This window comes from Cottoperca gobio, chromosome 19 (assembly GCF_900634415.1).
Source record: "Cottoperca gobio chromosome 19, fCotGob3.1, whole genome shotgun sequence".
NCBI lineage: Eukaryota > Metazoa > Chordata > Actinopteri > Perciformes > Bovichtidae > Cottoperca > Cottoperca gobio.
The window spans coordinates 1,001,057-1,024,837 of NC_041373.1; the positions used below are offsets into that span (position 1 = coordinate 1,001,057).

At 37.9% G+C, this 23,781-nt stretch overlaps 1 protein-coding gene across 1 annotated transcript; it reads right to left on the reverse strand.

Moving 5' to 3' along the window:
- Positions 1–1,300: 1,300 nt before the first annotated feature.
- LOC115024815 (ectonucleotide pyrophosphatase/phosphodiesterase family member 7-like) lies at positions 1,301–8,801 on the reverse strand. Its single transcript, XM_029456671.1, has 5 exons — positions 8,543–8,801; positions 6,694–6,839; positions 5,880–6,512; positions 5,391–5,625; positions 1,301–1,422 (listed from the first exon to the last, which is right to left on the reverse strand). Exons 1-5 carry the CDS (start codon positions 8,799–8,801, stop codon positions 1,301–1,303), a joined length of 1,395 nt encoding a protein of 464 aa, XP_029312531.1.
- Positions 8,802–23,781: the final 14,980 nt, after the last annotated feature.

Consider the following 23,781-nt stretch of genomic DNA (forward strand, 5'->3'; position numbering starts at 1 on the left):
GGTCTCTCTGTTATTAATTAGAGTATGAATAAATGTTCATTTTAAACAAAAAGGATTTGCTACAGCAGTGTTTAATTTCATTTGTGTTTTTGTAGCTGAATTCAACTAATGTGCAAATAGGCGTTAAAAGATTAGCTTCAACACATGACAATATAAATGTTTGATTCAACCCCTAAAACAATGTGATTTTGACAGCTTTCTATCCCAAACTGTATTTTCTGTTTCTCACGTAAGGAAATGCAAACTGCTGATGCAATGATTTCCAATGTTAATTTTTTATTACAGCTCTATAATAAAGAGGTAATAACCTGGTATCTTTATAGAACACGTCTACTATCAAAAAACAGTAAAAAGCAATTACAAAATGATATTGGGGGTAATATTAAAGACGGATAATATTTTGATGAAAAATAAAGTGATATTGATATTATGAGGGTCATGTCTTCACAAGACTCAAGGCAGAATAGCACCACAATCACTGGGGAATGTTCAGAAGATCACCATCAGTATCATATCATTTTTGTTTTAGGACAATTCCCTGTTTTAATAAAGGATACAATAAGTGCTACACATTATTACCTATTTATTACTTAGCTGTTATAGAAGGTGTTAACTGCTTTCATTTGTATTGTGCATTTGTATTGTGATCTTTAGGAAAATATCCACAGTGAAAATCGTGGGATAGATTTGCCATATTTTGTCATTAATGAACAAATTTAAAATGTTCAAATATGTTCAAGAATTCTTATATTCAAACCAAATCAATTACCTGTTTCTTGGCCAATGCCTAGGCATGGCAATAATTAGTCACAGTAACCTTTGATCGAGAAGCGCTTCTGTACTAGAATTTCACATTTGTAATTCATTGAAAGATATGCTTTGAACTAGGAGGTGATTGGAAGAAAAACATTAACATCAATCTTCATTTTTAAAAACTGCTTTGCCTTATGTCTGTCTGTTCTTCACCACAATCACCAGCTGCAGGTTCTGCTATGAAATTGAGGAAAGAGAGAAAAGACCCCAGAGAGGTAGAGTGAGAGAGAAGATGACTGGTCAGCAAACTGTATTGTCTCCACCTTTTGTTAGGAGAAGGCACAACAATCTGTGAAAAGAGTGTAATATTGATCTGTATGGTACGTTATAAATTTAGTGATTATTCTAAATTCTTAATATGTATAAAATCTCAGTGACATGTAGAATATACATTGTGAAGTTGCTTATTGGAAGGGATATGTGTGTCTTGGCCAGGAGAGGGCAACAAACTAATTATAATAACTGTTCACAAGATGATTATAGCACGTTACCTCCTTTCTGCTCTGCTTCTTTTACACCAAACATAGGAAGTGGTCACTATGAACACCAGTACCAGAAACCCAGTCACTGCTGATAAACCGACTATCGCTTGAAGCTGGGCATTTATTTCTGGATGTGGAGACAGACAGAAAAATATAATAAAAGAGAGTTAACCATACAGAAGTAACAGACACAAACACAGCCAAGGACAGTGTTGTGTAAGTTCAGACTTCAGAAGAGCTAGCTCAAAGTTCACTTCACACACATTAAAATGAACAGTTTGCATAAAAATGTAAAAACGTTTGCCATTAGAATCTGTACTTTGTACTTTCTCTTTCAAATATATACTGGAATGACACCATCAGTAGCTGCATTGTCCAACATGCCAGCATGGCTAGTGCAACTGACACTAGCCATGCTGGCATGCCGGGTGCCATAAAACAAGCGTTCACGTTCATTAGTTGCAAACGGATACGTTCAGTGTACACTGGACAGTATCTGGACAGAGATACTCAGAGAACAGACACAGAGAGGATGATGCTTTTATTACAAATGTTAGTAGAAAGTGTTGGTTTCCTGGATTTGTTTCACGGTGCAAAAATGTATGTAGAGACATCATTTATATTTACTGATACGAGACTACATTACTTCTGCATGATAATATCATCAAAGATGAGGTGAACATGTTCTGCTAATGGCTATCATCATGCAGATTAGGATCTCTTATCTAGAGTGTTGCTGTAGTGTTGGTTATATGGTGTTCCACAGTATATGGCCACTCAATCTGCTATCTCAATCTAAGATTAGTGATGATTTACAGTGTGGTTTTTTGTCAGGTCAAAAGTCCATCATATGGCTATCATCCATTCATATCAGTTTACATCATTTAAAGTCATTGTGTGTGGAGTTTTTATGTGATCCTATGTCTTTGAACTTATTTTGATAACTTAATATTTATTTTAGAGAAATTAGATGATGGTTAACATTTGTATCATCTATGTGATGCTTATATTGTATTATAGGGTTTCTAGGTTGGAGAGCTACAGTTGCAGCACTCTCCTGTGTGAATCATCAGTACAAAAACAGAATACAAATTTCACATAAAAATCACAAAAAACAGCAATAAAACAAACAGCAAATTACATAAAACAATGAAATGAGCATCATTCAGTAACATGACCTGGTAATTAGTAGTCAGATAGTCCTTAATCCTGTTTTTATAATATTCCATGCTTACAAAGTAATCTTATTAAGGTGTCTCTTTAGCTCACTCCAAGATGAGGGTCCAAAAACTTCCAAAAGCACTTTTACCGAAGACAGTGAGGGTGCGAGGAATGACATACAGAATCTGTCCTTGTGACTGCAGGTTGCAGCTACTGATAGTTTTTGGAATCAGTAGAGAACATAAATAAGGAGGCAGTTGTTGTAGTGTGGCCTTATAAAGAAGAATGTACCAGTTGTATGGTACATGGTTGTATAAGGAAGACAAGTCAATCTTTTCATACAAACCACAATGATGTGTGCTAAAACCCGAATCAGAGACACGTCGTAAAGCAAAAAGATAACAGGTATTTATAAGTTGAGACACATTTAATCACTTTATGATTTAAAGTAACAATCTGATATACACAAGATTGTTTCTTTGGGATAAGAGCTGACCTATCTTGGGCCTAAGGCTGTTCCACTGTCAAGCCTGCTCCTGCCTGAAGTTCCATCGCAGGAAAGTTCTGCTTCTGTTTACATTCCTCCTGTTGCAAATGAAAAAAATGCACTGCTTGTTTTTTTTATTTTGATAAAGTGTCTACAACTGAATTTTGTTTTGCAGCCCTGTGTTGTTCAATTAAAATAAATAAACCTTCAACCTTAAATAAAAGGCTGCAAGTTGATCAGTATGCTCAAGTCCCCTTTTCCCTTGAGAGTTTGCCGTCCTCAAACTGAGAGGCAAGTTATTTGAATTCACAAGCGCTCTGATTCACACCTTAACTAGCTTGTTGTCCATAGCTATAATGGCTGGGGCTCATGGGATGTTATATTTAGAGCAATCAGCCATGCCAAATTGAAGGGTTTGTTGAAATAATGAAACAGATGGGATCATTAATTTCTTTGGGAGACTTCTGTGTGTCTATATTGAGGAACATTAAGAAAATTATATTATTTAAATAGAAATACAAAGTGGGGAAAAATACAGTGGCACTACCACTTCACAACTCTGTTCTCCATGACCCTGGCTGGCTGACCAGTAACATCTAACTATATTCATTCAAGTTTTTAAGGGTTGCTGAATAGTTTTGAACTGGGATTTGATAACAGCTGGGGGAATGGTAAAAATATGTTTCATTAAATCTGTTGAATTAACTTATTGTCCAGACCTAGACCACAGTAAGTCATTATTGTAGGTGCCCAACCTTCCAGCCCCACCTATTTCAATCATTTACCCATCTTGCAAATGAAGTGCATTTTGTAATTTGCATGTGACTGAACACTTACTCTTCTGATTTCCTTCTGCTAATATTTGCTGCTGCAGTTATCTACTGGTAATTGTTGACTTTTCAGACCTCTAATGTCCATATATGTCTGGTCAGGGTCGTTAAAATTCTGTCATAATCTATTATTTCACGTCAATACAATTAGAATTTTTAATGATGGTAAGACATATTTAATAGCATCTAGACCTAATTTTCATTGATTCTTGTTATTTTTTATTAATTAATATAAAAGATCCATAGCTCTTCCTAACTGTGAAATACTTTAAGTTAGATTAGTGTTCTAATTTGTCAAAATGATGTACTGCATTCAGATTTTTCCATCTTTGAAAATAAATTCAGTCTATGATGGAACATTTTTGGTTACTTTACCTCTGTGTCCTCTGTGTGCTTGTTATGCTGGGGGATCTTATTTGCTGCTTAAATTTCTTAAGAGCTCCTTCAAAAAGTAAAAACTTGCTGGTGTGAGGGTGAGCCCAAACCAAAAGTGATACCATTGCATTGTTTTGAGCTTGAGGCTCTGCAAGTTGCTGCGGCACGTGGTCATGCATCTCCCAATTTCTTAGGGCAGGCACTCACAGGGCTAACAAAGCTTAGTTCTTCAGAAGGCTTAACAACGAGGCGCGGACAGCCCTTATTTATTGACTCAAAAGTACTTAACTATCTCATGTGATGTGCTACAGTAGTTAACTGAAGTTAAGAACAAATAATACTGGGATCTACTTTTCATATTATAGAATTTAGCACTGAGTATCCGTACAACTATTTGGCCACAATTTTTGCACATTGACCATACAAGGTTCAGCCATTTACTAGGTTTCAACCTAGGCTTGTTGAGATGGGTGGTGATGAGTGAGCTGAGTGATGAGCAACTGTGACTATTCAAACTGTGCTGACATGGTGTAAAAGGTTTTTCATGGCACAACAGATAAAGCCATTGATGATGTGTTGTTGGTGTCCTTGTTTTTACAAACCACAGTATAGCTTATTAAAGCAATCGTTAAACAGTAAAATAATACTGAGATCTACAAAGTACAAACAAGAACAACTGGGAGTCTCAGGCTCTGCTTTCTCCCTGCTCAAATCCTACCTAAAGGACCGCACATATAGGGTAACTTGGAGAGATTCTCTGTCGAACCCTTGTCCACTCACCACTGGGATTCCTCAGGGCTCCGTCCTGGGTTCCCTCATCTTTTCTCTGTACACTAATTCACTTCCCTCTGTCATTCACTCTCATGGTTTCCTTCTCCTACCACAGCTAAAATGACACTCAACTGAGCCTTTCTTTTCCCAGTTCCGAAACCCAGGTGGATCCATGAATCTCTGCTTGTCTGACTGACATCTCTCAGTGGATATCTGCACACCACTTGAAACTCAACCTTGACAAGACCGAACTAATTTTCCTTCCATGGAAGGGCTCTCTCATCCAAGACCTTATCATCAACATCGGCACCTCGGTTGTTTCCCCGACTCAGACTGCAAGGAATCTGGGACAACCAACTTTCCTTCAGTGCCAGCATCGCTGCAACAACCCGCTCCTGCAAATACACTCTTACACCCTTACTGACTCAGAAGGCAAGACAGGTTCTGGTTTCACGTCACAACATTTCTTACCGTTGTTGTTTTTCTTGGGGACCAGCATGTCTTTGGTATTGTCCAGGTGTCCATCGTTGATCTCTGGGTTTATCCCTAGTAGATGGCACATCAGTGGGTACACATGAACTGTTTCAAAAGACCTGAACACTAGGTTTTTCTGAAAATCAGGCCCCACCACCCTGAAAAAAGGCTTCATGTCCATCACTTGATTGTCAAAGCCATGTTCTCCTTTGTGGAACTGCACAGGGAAAAACTATGAATGGAGAGAAAACAAGAACATTATGTGAAATTTCAGATATTGATGAAATCAACAAATAACCTGAAATGAGCTACATGTTTGTTATTACATTCTTTAATTATTACTTCTCTGAGTTTAATGCAGAGTTCCTACAGAGTTTTTCCAGACACCATCATGGTTACAGTTGTGGCAGAATAAGGAAATATGGTTCTCAGCTATTTATTTTTTACCCTGAATACATTTAATGACTGATGTGTGCATTCTCTCACCCCATTGATTACATATCCGGGATCAGCAAAGAGGATGATGGGCAAGAGTCGAGGATGGTTACTGTAGTGCAGTCTAGCTGGCATCTCCTCCTTTTTATACACATGAAGATGAGGGTGGCTTCCTTTCAGAGCCTTGTAGACCTTTTCCAGCATCCCCTCTTTAGGAAGCAACATTCCAGCGGGACCATAATCAACCAGATGGAACTTGATATCCTTGAAGCTGAAGCCAGGGATCTTAGAGAGGATGATCTCCTCAACCAGTCCATCCTGTAGAACTGTGGACATCCCGTGATCGGCAGTGATGATAATGTTGAGCTTGTCAGTAAGGCCATAGTCTTGGATCTTGTCCCGGATGTAGCCCACAGTACGGTCTACTTGCTGGACCATCTTACGACGTTCAGGGGAATCTGGTCCATATTTGTGCCCAGTCAAATCTGGTTCTCCAAAGTACAAGGAGACAAAGTCCAGATCCTGTTGGTGGAACCACTCTCCAATCACCTTGTTGATGTTTAGCTTCCAATCTGTCTCATTTGAATAATCATAGAAACGAGGTTCAACTTGTCTTACCCCCACAGTCTCCCCTTTGTAGGTGGCTGCTGTGCCAGGGAAGTGCAGAGAACCTGCTTTTAGACCCTGGAAGAATAAACACAACTACTTAGAGGAAGGAGCTCTTCAAAAACTGTCACTCAAAGAATTATACATTATTCTTTCATTGACATAGATAAAACAACCAGAAAAAGAAGAAACGTTTGAGATAGGCAGGTGGAAAACAGGTTTAAAACAAAACAAAACAAAACAGATGGCTTTAAATAACCTGTCTCTGTGCCGTTATCCAGATGGGTAAGCTGCCGTTGTCCCAGTAGGAATCAACAAACTGAGTCATGTAGTACTGCTTCTTCTCCTGAGTGGTAGTGTTAAACCACATGTTGTGGATTACTCCGTGATTCTCGATGTAACGCCCTGATGTGAAGAGGAAATACAGATGAAAAAATGTAAAAGATTAACAAGTTCTGCAGTAGAGAACATATTGCACACCATTAAACAGTACAGTATAATATTGGGTTTCCAAATATAATACAATATAATATAATATATGAAAGGCATGGGGGGATGATGGCCTAGTGGCCTAGTGGTGCGGCTTCCAAATAGAACACCAGATGGATAAATCCTTACGACTTTGGTAATCCTTTGACTTCAAGTTTTCAATTATACAGGGAAATATAAATCTACTGGATGGATTGGCACAAAGGTATGTATAGCATTTATGGTTCTAAAAAAGATGCATCTCAAAGACTTTGTTTATAAGGAAATAATTAATATATCAGACTATTAATTGCCATGACATTTGTTTCAAACATTCATCTCTTCAGGATGAATTATTCCATACAATACTTTGGTTTTGTGACCAAATGCCTACACAATTAAATACATACCCATCAATCTCAGGTGTATTTTGTGTTTAGTACACTAGCTAATTTTAACAAGTTCAAATCCAAGTTGTCATATACACAACAATTACAGTGAACAGTTGCTGCCAATGGAATTGGTGCTCTTACAGATATACAGTATTTAAATAAAAAATATGTATAAAAAAACGTAACAAAATCTTATTGGAGGACTTAATATAGTACAGCAGCTATAATATGGGAATAAAATATAATATGAAATAAAGTATAAAATAAATTAAAATATAATACTGCGGTAGCCTGGTGAGTAACTTTACACTGTAAAAACTGTAATGTTAACAGGTGTTGATTTAATTTATGTATATTGATAAAAGAACAGATATAAATTATAAACATGCTAACATGCTCAGAGGGTGAACATGGAAAACATTACCTGCTATACATCAGCATGTTAGCATTGTCATTGTTAGCATGCTGATAGCTCACAGAGCTGCGGCTTTAGGCTCTTGAGTCTTGTTCATTTACTTACTGAAGAGTAAATGTGTTCGGTGAATGAAAGCATGTGCAATGTTTTCTTTTGGCCAAAGGCCAGTGAATGATTTATGTTTATCCTAATGTTTCTGTATTTGTTGTCATCTAGCTCCAATTTATCTTAATTATGTAGTACCATTTTTCAAAAAGGTTTTTTCACATAGTTCAGATTCATCTAACAAAGTATAGAACACATCTGACTGGATTGGCCTTCAATGGATGTTTATCACTGATTGGTTTCACTGCACAATGTTTAGAAATAAATGTTAGTCAGGATGAATGATGAATATGATTATGATTAGAATAGCAATTATACTTTGTGGTCTGCCACAATGTAGCATCTTGTATTTAAAGTTATCATCCATTTATTTGGCTTCATATTTTTGTTGATAAGTGGTCATTAGTGTGTTGTTTTGGGCAACACTCCCTAAAGATCACATTCCAAAGTCGGTCTGGCACCGTTACATCTGTTTTACTATAATTTTCTGCCGACGTTGCATAAACACATATACATGCATTTCCATGATGATCTAAATCATAACTCTTAGTGGGACCCAACAGCAACCCGTTCCATGTTTGTACCAGTGATGTTGTGTATCCATAACCCTTTCATATCTTTTACTGTTTTTTGATAAAAAATAACAGTTTAACAAAAAGTTAATATATAAATTAAATATATATTATATTATAATATAAGTTTATTAGTTTGAGATTTTTTCAGAATACCTGAGAGCAGGGTAAAGTGTGCGGGACTGGTGATGGTTAGGAAGGGTGGTGTGACGTATTCTGCCTTCACCCCATCCCGGGCCATCTTATCCAGGTTAGGGGTGTCCACGTCCTGGTCATAGTCCCAGCGGAAACCATCGAAGGAGATGAGCAGCAGCTTGTTTCTGGTAGGCCCAGGTCCTGTATTGTCGCGCTGTGGGGCAGCACCACACAAAAAGTTGCCAATGAGGCAGAGGACAGCAATGTAGTGCAGAAGCATTACATATGATTTACACCTACACTGTACACTACACTTCTGTCTGAAAGTGCCTGCTTCCATGACCTTTTATCCTATGATCTGATTACAAACAGTTTTGAGCATTGGAATCAGTCAGACTATTCTATTACCTGAGTACTGCATATCACATGATCTCAAGCACATCTGATAAAGGGAAGGCCAAGAGATAGATAACCCCAGGCTTTAATTGTACTCACACCCATAGAAGATGCACCATCTTATCTTATCAACTCATGATGAAATCAAATCAACATTTATGTAACTCCTCTGTCTTGGGTTGTAGGTTTATTACTACAGTACACAGAAGTGGGTCATTACAATGGATCAAGTGCACAAAACTGCCTCAGCTTGATTTAAAGATGCTTTCAGACCTGTTGTGTGGTTCATTTGGTACGGACAAGGGGAACATTACACATTGTTGCCTTTTTTTCTTCTTCCTGGGCCGTAACATTTAAATAATATGACCACATGGATCCTGAATAATCTAGTACCATGGCCAGATAAACCTGTTTTGGGACCCTGGGGGCTTTGCTTGTAGCATAAAGAAACAAGTCAAAATTGTGACTAATGGGACAATACAGGGACTCATAAATGCATAAAGTTACACATCCAGATATTATTTTTCTCAACATTCATTTAAATTGACTTTACAGTAAATCATGTGTTGGATATTTCTAGTCAAGATGAGCCCTACAAGGTTACTTGCAACATTTCATTTATTCCACCAGGCTAACAAAACTGACATTTTAAGTGACTGTGACAGTCTTCAGGACTTCTTCATTCACCAGCTAAAATCTGAGACCCTGCTCACCTTACCTGTTACCATACCACAGTATCAAATCAAATTTCAAATTTATTTGTATAGCCCAATATCACAAATTATACATTTGTCTCAGTGTGCTTTACAGACTGTACAGGTTACGACACCCTCTGTCCTTAGACCCTCGCATCGCACAAGGAAAACTTCCTAAAAGAAACCCCATAATTAAAGGGGGAAAATGGAAGAAACCTCAGGGAGAGCAACTGAGGAGGGATCCCTCTCCCAGGACGGACAGACGTGCAATAGATGTCGTGTGTACAGGATAAACAACATAGTACAAATACAACATTTGACAGAAATGATGTTGTGTTGAAAAAAGAGAAAATATGGATGAATCCAGGAAAATGTCAAAAAGGCTTCCCGGTGTCCAGCAGGACCAGGGCAGCAGGCGCAGCCACGATTCATGATCCTGACGTAAACTTTATCAGTGGCAACCTGCCACATGAGACACAGAAACTCCGGGGATGATGCCCCGGATGATGAGTTAGTAACATACATTTACATAAATGCATACAGATAGAGAGGGAGAAGAAGAGAGGGAGGGAGGAGAGAGGAAGAGAAGGAAGAGAGCAGGGAGGTGTCCCTCGGCAGTCTAAGCCTATAGCAGCATAACTAGGGGCTGATAACAATAAGCTTTATCAAAAAGGAAAGTCTTTAGCCTACTCTTAAATGTGGAGAGTGTGTCTGTCTCCCGAACACAAACTGGAAGCTGGTTCCACTGGAGAGGAGCTTGATAGCTGAAGGCTCTGGCTCCCATTGTACTCTATTGTAGACTCTAGGAACTACAAGTAACCCTGCAGTCTGGGAGCGCAATGCTCTAGTTGGTTTATAAGGTACTATGAGATCTTTAAGATATGCTGGAGCCTGACCATTAATTGCTTTGTAAGTCAGGAGAAGGATTTTGAATTCCATTCTGTATTTTACCGCCAGTGAAAAGCAGCTAATACAGGAGTAATATGATCCCGTTTCCTTGTTCTTGTCAATACACGTGCCGCTGCATTTTGGATCAACTGAAGAGTCTTAAGCGACTTTTTGGGACAACCTGATAACAATGAGTTGCAGTAATCCAGCCTTGAAGTAACAAATGCATGGACTAGTTTTTCTGCATCATTTTGAGACAGGATGTGTCTTATTTTTGCAATGTTACGTAGATGAAAGAAGGCAGTCCTTGAGATTTGTTTTATGTGGGAGTTAAAAGACAGATCCTGATCAAAGATAACGCCAAGATTCCTTACAGTGGTGCTGGAGGCCAAATTAATACCATCCAGAGCTTCTATGTCATTAGAAAATGCGTTTCGGAGGCGTTTAGGGCCAAGTATAATAACTTCAGTTTTGTCTGTGTTTAACATCAAGAAGTTGCTAGACATCCACGTTTTTATGTCCTTAAGGCATGCTTGAAGTTTAGCCAATTGATTGGTTTCATCTGGTTTAATTGATAGATATAATTGGGTATCATCCGAATAGCAATGAAAGTTTATAGAGTGGTTCCTTATAATAAGAAGCATATAGAAAGTGAATAGAATCGGTCCAAGTACAGAACCCTGCGGAACTCCAAGACTGACTTTGGCTGTCATGGAGGATTTATCGTTAACACATACAAATTGAGATCGCTCAGATAAATAGGACTTGAACCAGCTTAGTGCGGTTCCTTTTATGCCAACACAATGTTCCAGTCTCTGTAGTAGAATGTCATGATCAACAGTGTCGAAAGCAGCACTGAGGTCTAACAAGACAAGAACAGAGACAAGTCCTTTGTCTGATGCCAATAGAAGATCATTGGTAACTTTCACCAGTGCCGTGTCTGTGCTATGATGAACTCTAAATCCAGATTGAAAAACCTCAAATAAACTATTATTATGTAAAAAATTCACATAACTGTTTTGCAACTGCTTTCTCAAGGATCTTAGCAAGAAAGGGTAGGTTAGATATCGGCCTATAGTTGGCTAAAACCTCTGGATCAAGACTAGGCTTTTTAAGAAGTGGTTTTATTACAGCTACTTTAAAGGATTGTGGTACGTAGCCAGATAATAGAGACAGGTTGATCATATTTAATAACGAGATGTTAATTAAGGATAAAACTTCTTTAAACAGTTTAGTAGGAATCGGGTCTAAAAGACAGGTTGATGGCTTAGACGATGAGATTGTTGAAGTTAGTTGGTTGAGGTTGATTGGAGTAAAACAGTCTAGATATATTTCAGGAGTTACAGAAGTTTTTGAAATTCCGGAGGTTGAAGTTAAGTCATTACCAATTGAGGGCAGAAGGAGATTCATTTTGTCTCTAATAATTATAATTTTATCGTTAAAGAAGCTCATGAAGACGTCACTACTGAGAGATATAGGAATAGAAGGCTCTGTAGAGCTGTGGCTCTCCGTCAGCCTGGCTACAGTGCTGAAAAGAAACCTGGGGTTGTTCTTATTTTCTTCTATTAATGAAGAGTAATAAGCTGCTCTGGCATTACGGAGAGCCTTCTTGTACGTTTTAAGATGATCTAACCAGACTAAACGAGATTCTTCCAATTTAGTGGAACGCCATTTACTTTCAAGATTTCTCGACTTTTGTTTTAGTTTGCTGATTTGTAAATTAAGCCATGGAGCTTTCTTTTTCTGTTTTATGATCTTCTTCTTTAGAGGAGCGACAGAGTCGAGTGTTATTCGCAGAGAGGCTGCAGCGCTATCAACAAGATGATTAATTTGGGAGGGACTAAAGTTAGCATTGGAGTCCTCCATTATATTGATATTGAGTCCTGGTATTGAATTAAGTGCTGATGGAATCACTTCCTTAAATTTAGTCACAGCACTTTCAGATAGACATCGAGCGTAGGATATTTTGCCTACTGGCTTGTAGTCCAGTAACAGGACTTCAAAAGTTATTAAAAAATGGTCTGATAAAAGAGAATTATGTGGACACACTGATAAACTTTCAATTTCAACACCATATCCCAGAACAAGGTCCAGAGTGTGGTTTAAACAGTGAGTTGGTTCATGTACATTTTGACTGAACCCAATTGAATCTAACATTGAGATAAATCCATTATTAAGGCTGTCACTATTAACATCCACATGAATATTAAAGTCACCTACAATAATTACTTTATCTGAGTAAAGAGACTAAAGAGTCAATTCATCTGTACTAATGAGCGCAATCTGTCATCCAAGACTTCTGAAAAACCATATAACGATACCAAACCAAGATCATCAACCACGACAATAAATTATAAATCCAGTAGGAACATGCAAGTCAGACAAACAATACTTGAAAAGGATCAGCAGGTGGCGACTCTACTCCATGAATCAGTACTGAGCTTCAGGCCATCAGTTAAGTCTATTCCTTCCATCCTCCGACCAATAAGTCCTTTCTGGCTCTCATATCATAGATAGCATTTACCACAAGGTAGGTGAATATGAAATTATCAAAATTGAATGTAGATGATCACATAGCATGTATGAAATTGAATGAAAAGTACTCAAAGTATTCTCTGATTTCCTTGAGAAAGAAAACAATGACCGTTTAGTATTTAAATTATGTTTCTGAATCTAAGACATTAAACAAATGCACAGAATGCAAACAGTGAATCACTTAGAAATGTTTTTTTATTCTCACATGGATTAAGTACAATCTCATAGTCTTCAGAGCATTCAATTTTAACTGTACTTTAATAAAACCTGAGAAGGTTTCTTCTATCTTCCTCCACAGCCACATAGGGAATGAGGTGCAGTACAAGTGGCAGCCAACGTGGAGAGATGTTTATCATAGTTATTACTCTCACATTATGTTTATAATAGGTATATCCTTTGTTTCTGCACAGCCTGGCACTAAAAATCATTTTGAACTGATATGGGTTTTTCTTGGCAGGTATTAATACTAAAACCTCCTGACACCAAATGAAGATAATAACTAAATAACAGAACAATGTTATTTTGGAATTGTCCAATGTCAGATTCATTTTGTACAGTTCTTTTATGCATACATCTTATTGAAAGAAACAACTCAACATTATAACTGAAAATCCATCAGACAGATAGTCTACTTTGATTTAAAGTTGGGGGCCCCACTGCCTTTATTTAAAACATTCTTTACAATGCTAGGGCGTACCCAGCCTTCATCTTTTTTAATTTATCCTTCTTCTTTTGCCTTGGTATTATTTTCCTATATATACCTGATTGTGTTTGTTTATTTATTTGTATCCACACAATACTACTTTAGTAGGCTCAATGTTTTGAAAACTAAAGAATATCAGCAGACTTAATGTTTTAAGGAAAACTTAAACTGGAAGAATAAAATCAGTTTAACGCTTCAATACTGACCTACAATATATGATCAATCAAAAGCATATCTCCATCAGACAACCCTGAGCCCACCAGATTTTTAATAAATGCTGATATCAGCTCAACCCTAGTTTCATGTACTGCATCCCAACACAGTACATGTCCAAGATGTAAACACCTTAGGGCTTCTTCATTAATCCATGGAAATGTATCCCTGTAGTTACAAAACACTTCCTCCACAGTTGTCCATCATACAACCTGACAGAGGGAGCATTTCATTTCTCCCTTGCCTCGGATCAAGGCTGATGTTTAATCTATGAGAAGAGATCACAGGTGGCGTTTATGCGACAGGAAACAATCCCATCCATATGCATGAAATGTTAGTAGATCCAGGTTTGTTGTGAGGTCATGTCTACTAGGACTCACTGAGACTTAGACAGTGTGGAATCTTAGAGGAGTAGAAGTATTGATAATTAAATAAAATTAGATGAACGATGGCCAGTTATCACTGGATATGTTTACATGGAAAAACAAGTCAGGTCAAAACCTGTAGAACACACTCTAAACCTGGATGGTATCAAGATCATCTGTATCATCACGAAAGACAGGATTTTGTTTAAACCCAGGAGAGGTCATCTTGGAGTCCCTTTTGCCACTAGCCTAATAACGATTGATGTCAGAGGTCCAGAATGCTTTCTGTCCCTGTTCTCCTCAAACAAATGAGAAATGCTGTCTGGCATTGCTGAAACAGATCCTGCCTCTCTGACAGACGTAATTTCAAATCCACAAACAATTGTAAAGCCTCTTGGACAGGTAGAGTAGGGCGTCCCATGAATTCTTATCACAGCGGCACGGGTTGTAATTGAATAATACAAAAATAAAAAAAGATATAAAAATATTAAAAACAACAAAAACAACTGTAAATCATAATAAATATTCATATATGTGAAGAGACTGTCTGATCACATGTTAATGTTAATTATTCCTCACAATGATTATTAACAATGATTTACCATGGTAAGAAAGAGATATATTTAAACATGCAACATTATTTATTTATGTTCTCAATCTATTTTAACATTTGAAAGTCAGAGTTATCATATCTGAAATTTTTGTAAATATCTTTATTGACAGTTTTGTATGAATGAGCACATTTGTAGCATTTTGTTCAAAGTCACACCGGTTATATTTTAGTACAAAGTATCACTTCTGTAAACATTTTTAGGAAATCATTAACTGTCACATCTTGAAATCATATCCTGTTTGTACAAACACTAACTTTGTAACATTGGAGAGAGTGGAGATCATATCGGAACCTTTCTTCTCGTCTTTGAACAGTGTTTTCAATACATCATTGCACCTTTCAAGACCTCTCCGTCCGAAAAGGCTTTCTTGTTCTGTGTCGCTTTGCCGTCGCCCCGCAAATGAGACATACACACTTTTCTTTCACTGTTGTAAAAAATAATTCTTCCTCCCAATCATTGTGAAAATAGTTCGTTTTCTTTCGCTTTTCTGCCATGTTTAGATAAAAGACGCACTTAGTGCCCCATCGTAGCTGCTCCCACTAGCTTGTCTCAGTGAAAAGGGAAATGGAGATTTAGCTTACAGGGTCAGAGTTCATACATACATAAAACATTTGTGTTTTGAATTCTATATTCAATATTGTCATTTTAAATTTCACTTAATAATTCAAGTGTTATTGATTAAAAAAAAACCAGCAAAACAATTAAATACAAATTTTAGACGGAACTTCATGGTGACTAGTGCTATTTTTAGAACATGCTCTGCGGGCGACTCACGTAGTCCCTGCGGGCGACCAAGTGCCCTTGGGCACCGCGTTGGCTACCCCTGCCCTACACTGTCTTTCAGCTATAATAACAGCACATTTTAAAGGTGGAAGTGCTTTAAAATGGTTAGCAGGGTGAGATGAGTCATTAACACTATTGTGTCCCTTCTTCTGTAGTCTATTAGTGTAGATTCCAGGAAGGGGCAGTCACCAATGAATTTTTGTGCAGTGGTCCATTTTGTCCAGACGTTTCCTGTCTGGTGCTGAGGTCTCTCCATACCACAGAGTTATTCCAAAAGTGAGGATGCTCTTGACTCGAGCAGTACAGTGCATACAGTTACATCCTTCCTGTGATATTGAAAACCTTTTCAGCTATCTTAAAACATAAGTATTTTCTGAGCTCTCGTTAGCACTTCCCACTTTAAAAAAGAGGAGACACACAATAATTTGTAGTTCTCCACCAGGTAGATGGCCACTACATCTATTTTACTGTCCACCACTAGATATTTTGTTTGTGTTGTTTTGGAAACCAGGAATGAAACCTCAATTCTGTAAGCTGTTTCATTGTTGTTAGAAATGAGTCCTACCAATGTGGTATCTGTCACGATCTTGTTGTACTTGCTTCCTGTTTTATTTTGAAGTATTCACTCCACTTGTGTCATATCTTGTTTTACTTCCTGTCCTTGTGTTTTCCCTCCTTCTGTGATTGTTGATTTGACCCTTCTGTGTCCATCCACCCTGCCCTTGCGTCTTTGCCTTTCTCCTCCTGCTGTGCTTGTTTCTTTGATTAGTGTCTGTATGTATATATCCCTGTCTGTCCCGGTGTTCCTTGTCGGTTCGTCATCCATGTTACACCCATGTTACACCCATGTTGCCTCGTGTCTACCCTGGTTTGTGTTTGCAGTTTTACTTTTTGCCTTGTTTTATGTTCTCTCTTTTTGTTAATCACCTTGTCTGTCGCTCTGCATTTGGGTCCTCACCTAAAGAAATTAATAGACTTAGGGTGTCATTTGTGTAAAGAGAGTAAAGTGAACCAAGAGTCTCTCAGTCTGGCTATGAGCACGTTCACATAGAAGAACGGGGTTTGCAGCAAATGACCAATCGCAAACATGGACAAATCCACTGTCAGCAAAGCGTCATATTTTACGAAGAGCAAACTATAACATTAGACAAATATGAAGAAGTTAAACACATAATCCAGTTGTAAAAAAATCCCAGACTGTGTGGACACGTAAATGAACAGGATTATAATATCAATGTCCATCCGAGGGAATAATTTGTGTATGCTGTTGCTTAGATGGAGCAAAAAAAATGACATGTAATGAGCCTATTCTTATAGAAAAATAGAATATCCTTTAATAATCTCCTTTGGAATTTTTTTACGTGTATGACAATATTTTAGTTTTATTCTTTTGGCAGCCACCCTGGCGGTGTGAGTGATTTAGGAGCAGATGGAAATTGAATAAAATAATATAAACAGGCTTACTTTCATATCTAATAATCGCCGACAGCATACAGAAAAGTACCCGGAGCAAGGCAAAGTACAGGCTCAAGAAGCTGATACAGATAAGTAAATATATGATAAGAGAATATATACTGATTTTGTGTTATTCTGGTTATGCAAATGAACATTCGCTGCTAGATCACAGTGAAAATGTTTTCTTTTAGGCTAAATGCGAGGCTAAAATATGGATTAAAGCAAAATATTTGGTTGTATATCATATACTATGGCGTTAGAAGTAAATCACAGTCGTTGAACTGAAAACCCGGGATTACCCCGAAGTTATCTCGCTAACCCCAAATCATGCTTGTAGTACAGGTCCTAAGTGCAAACATAATGACACTGCATCATTGACATACCTATTTGCTCTATATGCAAACTGATAAGATTCAAGGGCAACACTGGACTGCTAACAGGGCGCTTGAAGGCCTTCATTAAGAGCTGTTATGGCCACAGGTCTATAATCATTTAGGCAGTTTGGGTTAGATTAACAGCAGACATTCTGGAACCCTTTGCTCTGAAAGAAATTAGTTAAACAATCTCAGATAGAATAGAAGCAAACTCATCTACCACCATTTCAGTGATGTCTAAGATTAAGTCAGGGCCTGCAGCCTGAGCAGAAGTTTCCTAACCTGAGTTTCAGTAATTAAAAATGGATGCATAACATGATCTGATGCAGAGGGAGAATGGCAGTGGGACAAAGCTGGTGTCGAACCTGTAGTAAAATGTATTCAACTCATCGGGCAGGTTGAGAAAATTTACTAGAACTATCCACATCTGTAAATCAGATTAGAAGGATGGATTTTATGTAACGGTTTACAATGTGTTTCCTCTACTTTATTGGAAAGGCAGTATCCATAAGGCATCAACCAGCCCTCCAGCATCACAGCCAGTGCCTGTGTAGCAACACGTCTTGGCTCCTCTATCATTTCCCAGTTCTCACACTTTGCTGCATATCAACTGTAGCAATCACTCAAACACTTGTAGAAAATGTGCTCAGATAGCAGCATGTGCAGTTCATGTGGGTGGGAGTATTTGCATGTTAACAGGGTGGGCGTTCAGCCTGCGTTCCACATCTGAAGTTCTAATTACAAGTTGAGTTGAGAGAAAGAAACAGATAACGAAGCGACATCCATCCATGTGTTGACCATGTGTAACCCCTGCTAGCCTTTAGCCATGTAATGTAATGTTTTACTGCCGACACATGTAGTGCTAGTACTTCTCCTGTTTCCTACGCCATGAACAATTTAATTACCTGCAATTAAGATCCAGCTCATTAGATGAGGAGGTGGAGGAAAAATGCCAAGCAGAAAGGAAAAGAGACGGGTGTGGAGAAAACTCACCAGCTGATAATGGTTCTGCAGTTACACTCTTTTTATGCTTATAACCTATCTGTTACATATTTTCACAGAGGTTGCTTCAGTATTAGTGTCAATGTTTCCATATGTAGTCTCTCAGGATTGTATTGCAAAACTGTGTGTTTGCATGTCTGTAAACATGGGAGTGAGTTTGTTGAGTGAGGAAGGGGAGAGAGAGAGGTGTGTGTACGTGCATGTGATCGCAGCACTGTCGCCCCAGTCTGTGCTGTGGTGACAGTGATGTATGGGTAATTTAAAAAGTCATTCTTTTCCACAGAGCGGTCTGCAGTCAGGCCAGCCAACCGCAGCCCATTCCCCCACAGCACTGAGAAAACTCATCTACATCCACTTCAGCACTCTCTCAAACACATGCACACAAAGAGGTAACGTAGCACACACACATTTAAATTCTCACATTTCTCATACAAACCAATTTCTATTTGTTGCCAGACTTTTTATTCTCATTGGTGTATATTGGTCAATCTACCAACATACTGCTTTCTTTAAATGTGAACTTGTGCTAACATGGATAGGAAGTGCCAAAGGTCAGCAGTGTTGTCCTGGAAACCACTTTGCTCTGTATTTCAGCCTCTGGTACGTCAGCCCATTACTGAGAAGGAGGCGGTGTGTGCACTTGTGTGTGTAGATGGCCACACAGCCAAAGTTTTTTTTTTACTGGATTTCACTCAAAGACCAAACTGCTATTTTTCCTTTTTTTCTCCTTTTATTTTTTGCAAGTTCAGCAAATAGTTAGACAAGGCAATTAGCAATTGATGCTTAGGTATTTAGGTGAAAAACCTTTTGAATAGAAAACAAACATAAAAGAAAATTAATATACATTACACACCATCTCAAATAAATGCAAATAGCAAAATATACACATTTGTAATTTCCAAATATTTTGTATTTTATCAAGCATTGGAACCTTAAATTAATTTACAAATGCACTCCCTGTCACGGCCACGCTCCTGTCATTCCTTGTGTTTTCCCTGGGTCGCCTGCTTGTTTCTTTCTCTGTTTATGTGTCTGTGTTGTGGGCGTGTCGCCCCCCCTCCCTCTCCCTTGATTGCAGTTCAGTCAACTCACCTGCTCCAAGCCTCACTCCTGCCATCCATTAACTCATCAACCCAGCAGTATATCAACCTCAGTCTTCAGCCTCTCGTCGCTAAATCAAATCAAATCAAATCTATTTGTATAGCCCAATATCACAAATTATACATTTGTCTCAGTGTGCTTTACAGACTGTACAGGTTACGACACCCTCTGTCCTTAGACCCTCGCATCGCACAAGGAAAAACTTCCTAAAAGAAACCCCATAATTAAAGGGGGAAAAATGGAAGAAACCTCAGGGAGAGCAACTGAGGAGGGATCCCTCTCCCAGGACGGACAGACGTGCAATAGATGTCATATGTATAGGATAAACAACATAGTACAAATACAACATTTGACAGAAATTATTTTGTGTTGAAAAAAAGAGAAAGTTTGGATGAATCCAGGAAAATGTCAAAAAGGCTTCCCGGTATCCAGCAGGACCAGGGCAGCAGGCGCAGCCACGATTCCTGATCCTGACGTAAACTTTATCAGTGGCAACCTGCCACATGAGAGACAGACACTCCGGGGATGATGCCCCGGATGATGAGTTAGTAACATACATTTACATAAATGCATACAGATAATGAGGGAGAAGAAGAGAGGGAGGGAGGAGAGAGGAAGAGAAGGAAGAGAACAGGGAGGTGTCCCCCGGCAGTCTAAGCCTATAGCAGTATAACTAGGGGCTGATCCAGGGCAAACCTGAGCCAGCCCTAACTATAAGCTTTATCAAAAAGGAAAGTCTTTAGCCTACTCTTAAATGTGGAGAGTGTGTCTGCCTCCCGAACACAAACTGGAAGCTGGTTCCACTGGAGAGGAGCTTGATAGCTGAAGGCTCTGGCTCCCATTGTACTCTTAGAGACTCTAGGAACCACAAGTAACCCTGCAGTCTGGGAGCGCAATGCTCTAGTTGGTTTATAAGGTACTATGAGATCTTTAAGATATATAAGGAACTGGGGAAGACCCAGGACTCGGTGGAGAGATTATATCTCCTCACTGGCCTGGGAACTTCTCAGGATCCCCCAGTCGGAGCTGGAGGATGTGGCCCGGAGAAGGGAAGATTGGGGTTCCTTACTGGAGCTGCTGCCCCCGCGACCCGATCCCGGATAAGCGGTAGACGATGGATGGATGGATGGACAATTATGCTGTCATTTTTAAATTACAACAATATAAGACATTAAACAAGCCGTTCTGCAAACAACATTAGTTCTCCGAGCCACACACAAGCGCGCTACCGATCATGACATAAATCCAGCGTCAATCAAACGAGTAGCGGCAGGTAGTGATGGCAGTGTGATACTGAAGCTTCGATACGTGCTTCGATACGTGCTTCAAACTCTGGACTACAATTCCAAAGAACCACTGCTTCGAAGCTTGCTTCAAATCACGTGACATATGACGTCTGAAGCAGTAACTGCTTCATTTCCTGAATGAATCACCGGACTGGTTCGCGGTCCAATCAAGTGATTCGCTGCCACTGCCTCGTCTCAATTCTGACAGGTTGAGACAGTTTTGAATTTGAGCGCCTCAACATTTTATAACCGTTCTAAACAATGTACAATGTGTGGGTTGTTTTCGTAGTAGTATGCGTTATTGCTGTTGAGTTGTTGGTATTGCATTTGTATTTGATCATTATGGAGCCAGCCAACCAGCATCATCTATTGCTTGTGCGCAAGTAAAGAAACCAGATCTAAATCTGTTGAAACAAAAATGTACATCTCACATAACTATACGCAGCCCCAGTGGCGCAGCTCATAGAACAGGCGTTCCCTCAATTAAAGTCTTAATTAAAGCCGCAGCAGCCCGGGGTTCATGGTCATCTATTGCATTTTATTTCCCTTATCTCTATTCAATCTTAAACTGTACTATGATTTAAAGCCTAATAAGCCCACATTTCCCGCCATCAGTCTCTCCTCAATAACACATACACACAATCAATCTTATTTTTAAATAGAACATGATAGTCAGTCTTAGATGTGTGCTTCAAAGAATTTAAGGCAAAGATACTTTAAATCCACTGCAGCCTTGCACTTCGCCAGCACTATATAACATACATATATATATATATATATATATATATATATATATATATATATATATATATATATAAATATATATATAAGCATATATATATATATATATATATAGCATATATATATATATATATATATATATATATATATATATATAGCATATATATATATATATATATATATATATATATATATATATATATATATATATATATATATATATATATATATATATATATATATATATATATAGCATATATATATATATATATATATATATATAGCATATATATATATATATATATATAGCATATATATATATATATATATATAGCATATATATATATATATATATAGCATATATATATAGCATATATATATATAGCATATATATATATATATATATATATATAGCATAGCATATATATATATATATATATATATATATATATATATATATATATATATATATATATATATATATATATATATATATATATAGCATATATATATATATAGCATATATATAGCATATATATATATAGCATATATATATATATATATATATATATATATATATATATAGCATATATATATATATATATAGCATATATATATATATAGCATATATATATATATATATATATATATATATATATCAGTGCAGCCAGGTGTATGTTCAGTCACAAATAACAAAGTAACAATAACAAAGTAATAATATAATGACAGCTTGCCACCGGGGTTTCTGCTCACAACCTGTTATCCCAGTCTTCCACTCGACAGTTTTGGGCAAGAGCACCTTTCAACAACAACGCAATTAGGCATTAAAATTGAAAAGAAACACAGGATGATATAAAAATATATATGACTAAGAGATCAAAATAGTAAAATAAATAAAACATGAAATACAACAGATTAAACAAGAGAATACAAATTCACAGTGCAATTGCAGTGCAAGATATGTGAGGTCTCAAATGAACTTGAATAAAATATAGTGGCAAATACAAAACCCTAATATGTGGTGCTCATCCACATGTAGATGGTTTGCATCTTTTTTCCTGGACTCTTTGTTTAATTGGCAGGTAATATTCAGAACTACAGCACCCTCATAGCTGCTTGGCCATCAGACAGTTCCATCCTAGAAATAGGGATTATTTGGGAGCCGGCGCTACATCCCAGGTTCCCAAACTGTAAAAACTCCAGCTGTAAAAAGTTTCAAGTTTTTCAAATTTTGCAGATATGGTTTTTAAAACTCTCTTCCTGATTGTTTCCAGTGCCTCTCTCTTTGTGTTCTTGTGTTTCTCTACCAGTGGAGTGGAAGATCAGACAGCAGGGCTTCCCTCCTGTTGGGTCTGTAATGGATGAGCACTGTGTGTGATCACTCCACGATGACACACACCTAATCCTCTCCTCGACTCTCCATCACTACTCCCCTCTGTTTTCCTCCCTTCATTTTTCTCTCCTCTATTCCTGACTCTTTACTTTTCTTCTTCTTCTCCTTTCTTCTCCATGTTTTCCCCAACTCTCTTTTACCCAAGCCTCTCCTCTATCCCTCTCTACTTGTCTCTTTTCCGAGTCCTCTCCGTATTCCATTCCTTGTTTTTCCTTTCACCTAATTTTTTATAGTTGTAGTTTCTTTTTATTTCAGTACATTTTCTGGGATTTTTCTTTTAATTTCTCAGTTTACATCCTTACATCCATTCCTCCACCCAGTCCTTCCTTCCTCTCATCCTCCCCTGTCCTATGCAAAGGAGTGATAGGGGGTAAGTCTGGGGGTCAATGATTTGTGCTCTATAGTGTCTGCGCTACCGCAGTGACTGATCCTGACAAAGCTGTTCATGAGAAATGCAGTATGTTTATGCTAATCTCTCCCTGCATCCTAACAACATGTCTGGGAAATAGAACTGTCACACACACACACACACACACACACACACACACACACACACACACACACACACACACACACACACACACACACACACAGTCTTCAGACAACATTTAGGTGTGTGCATACCAAATTAATCCTTAGTATTTTGTCTTTTCTTGCCTTATCAAGATGATAGTTTTTGAAGAATTGGTGCATAAACAAATCAGCTCTTACCCAGA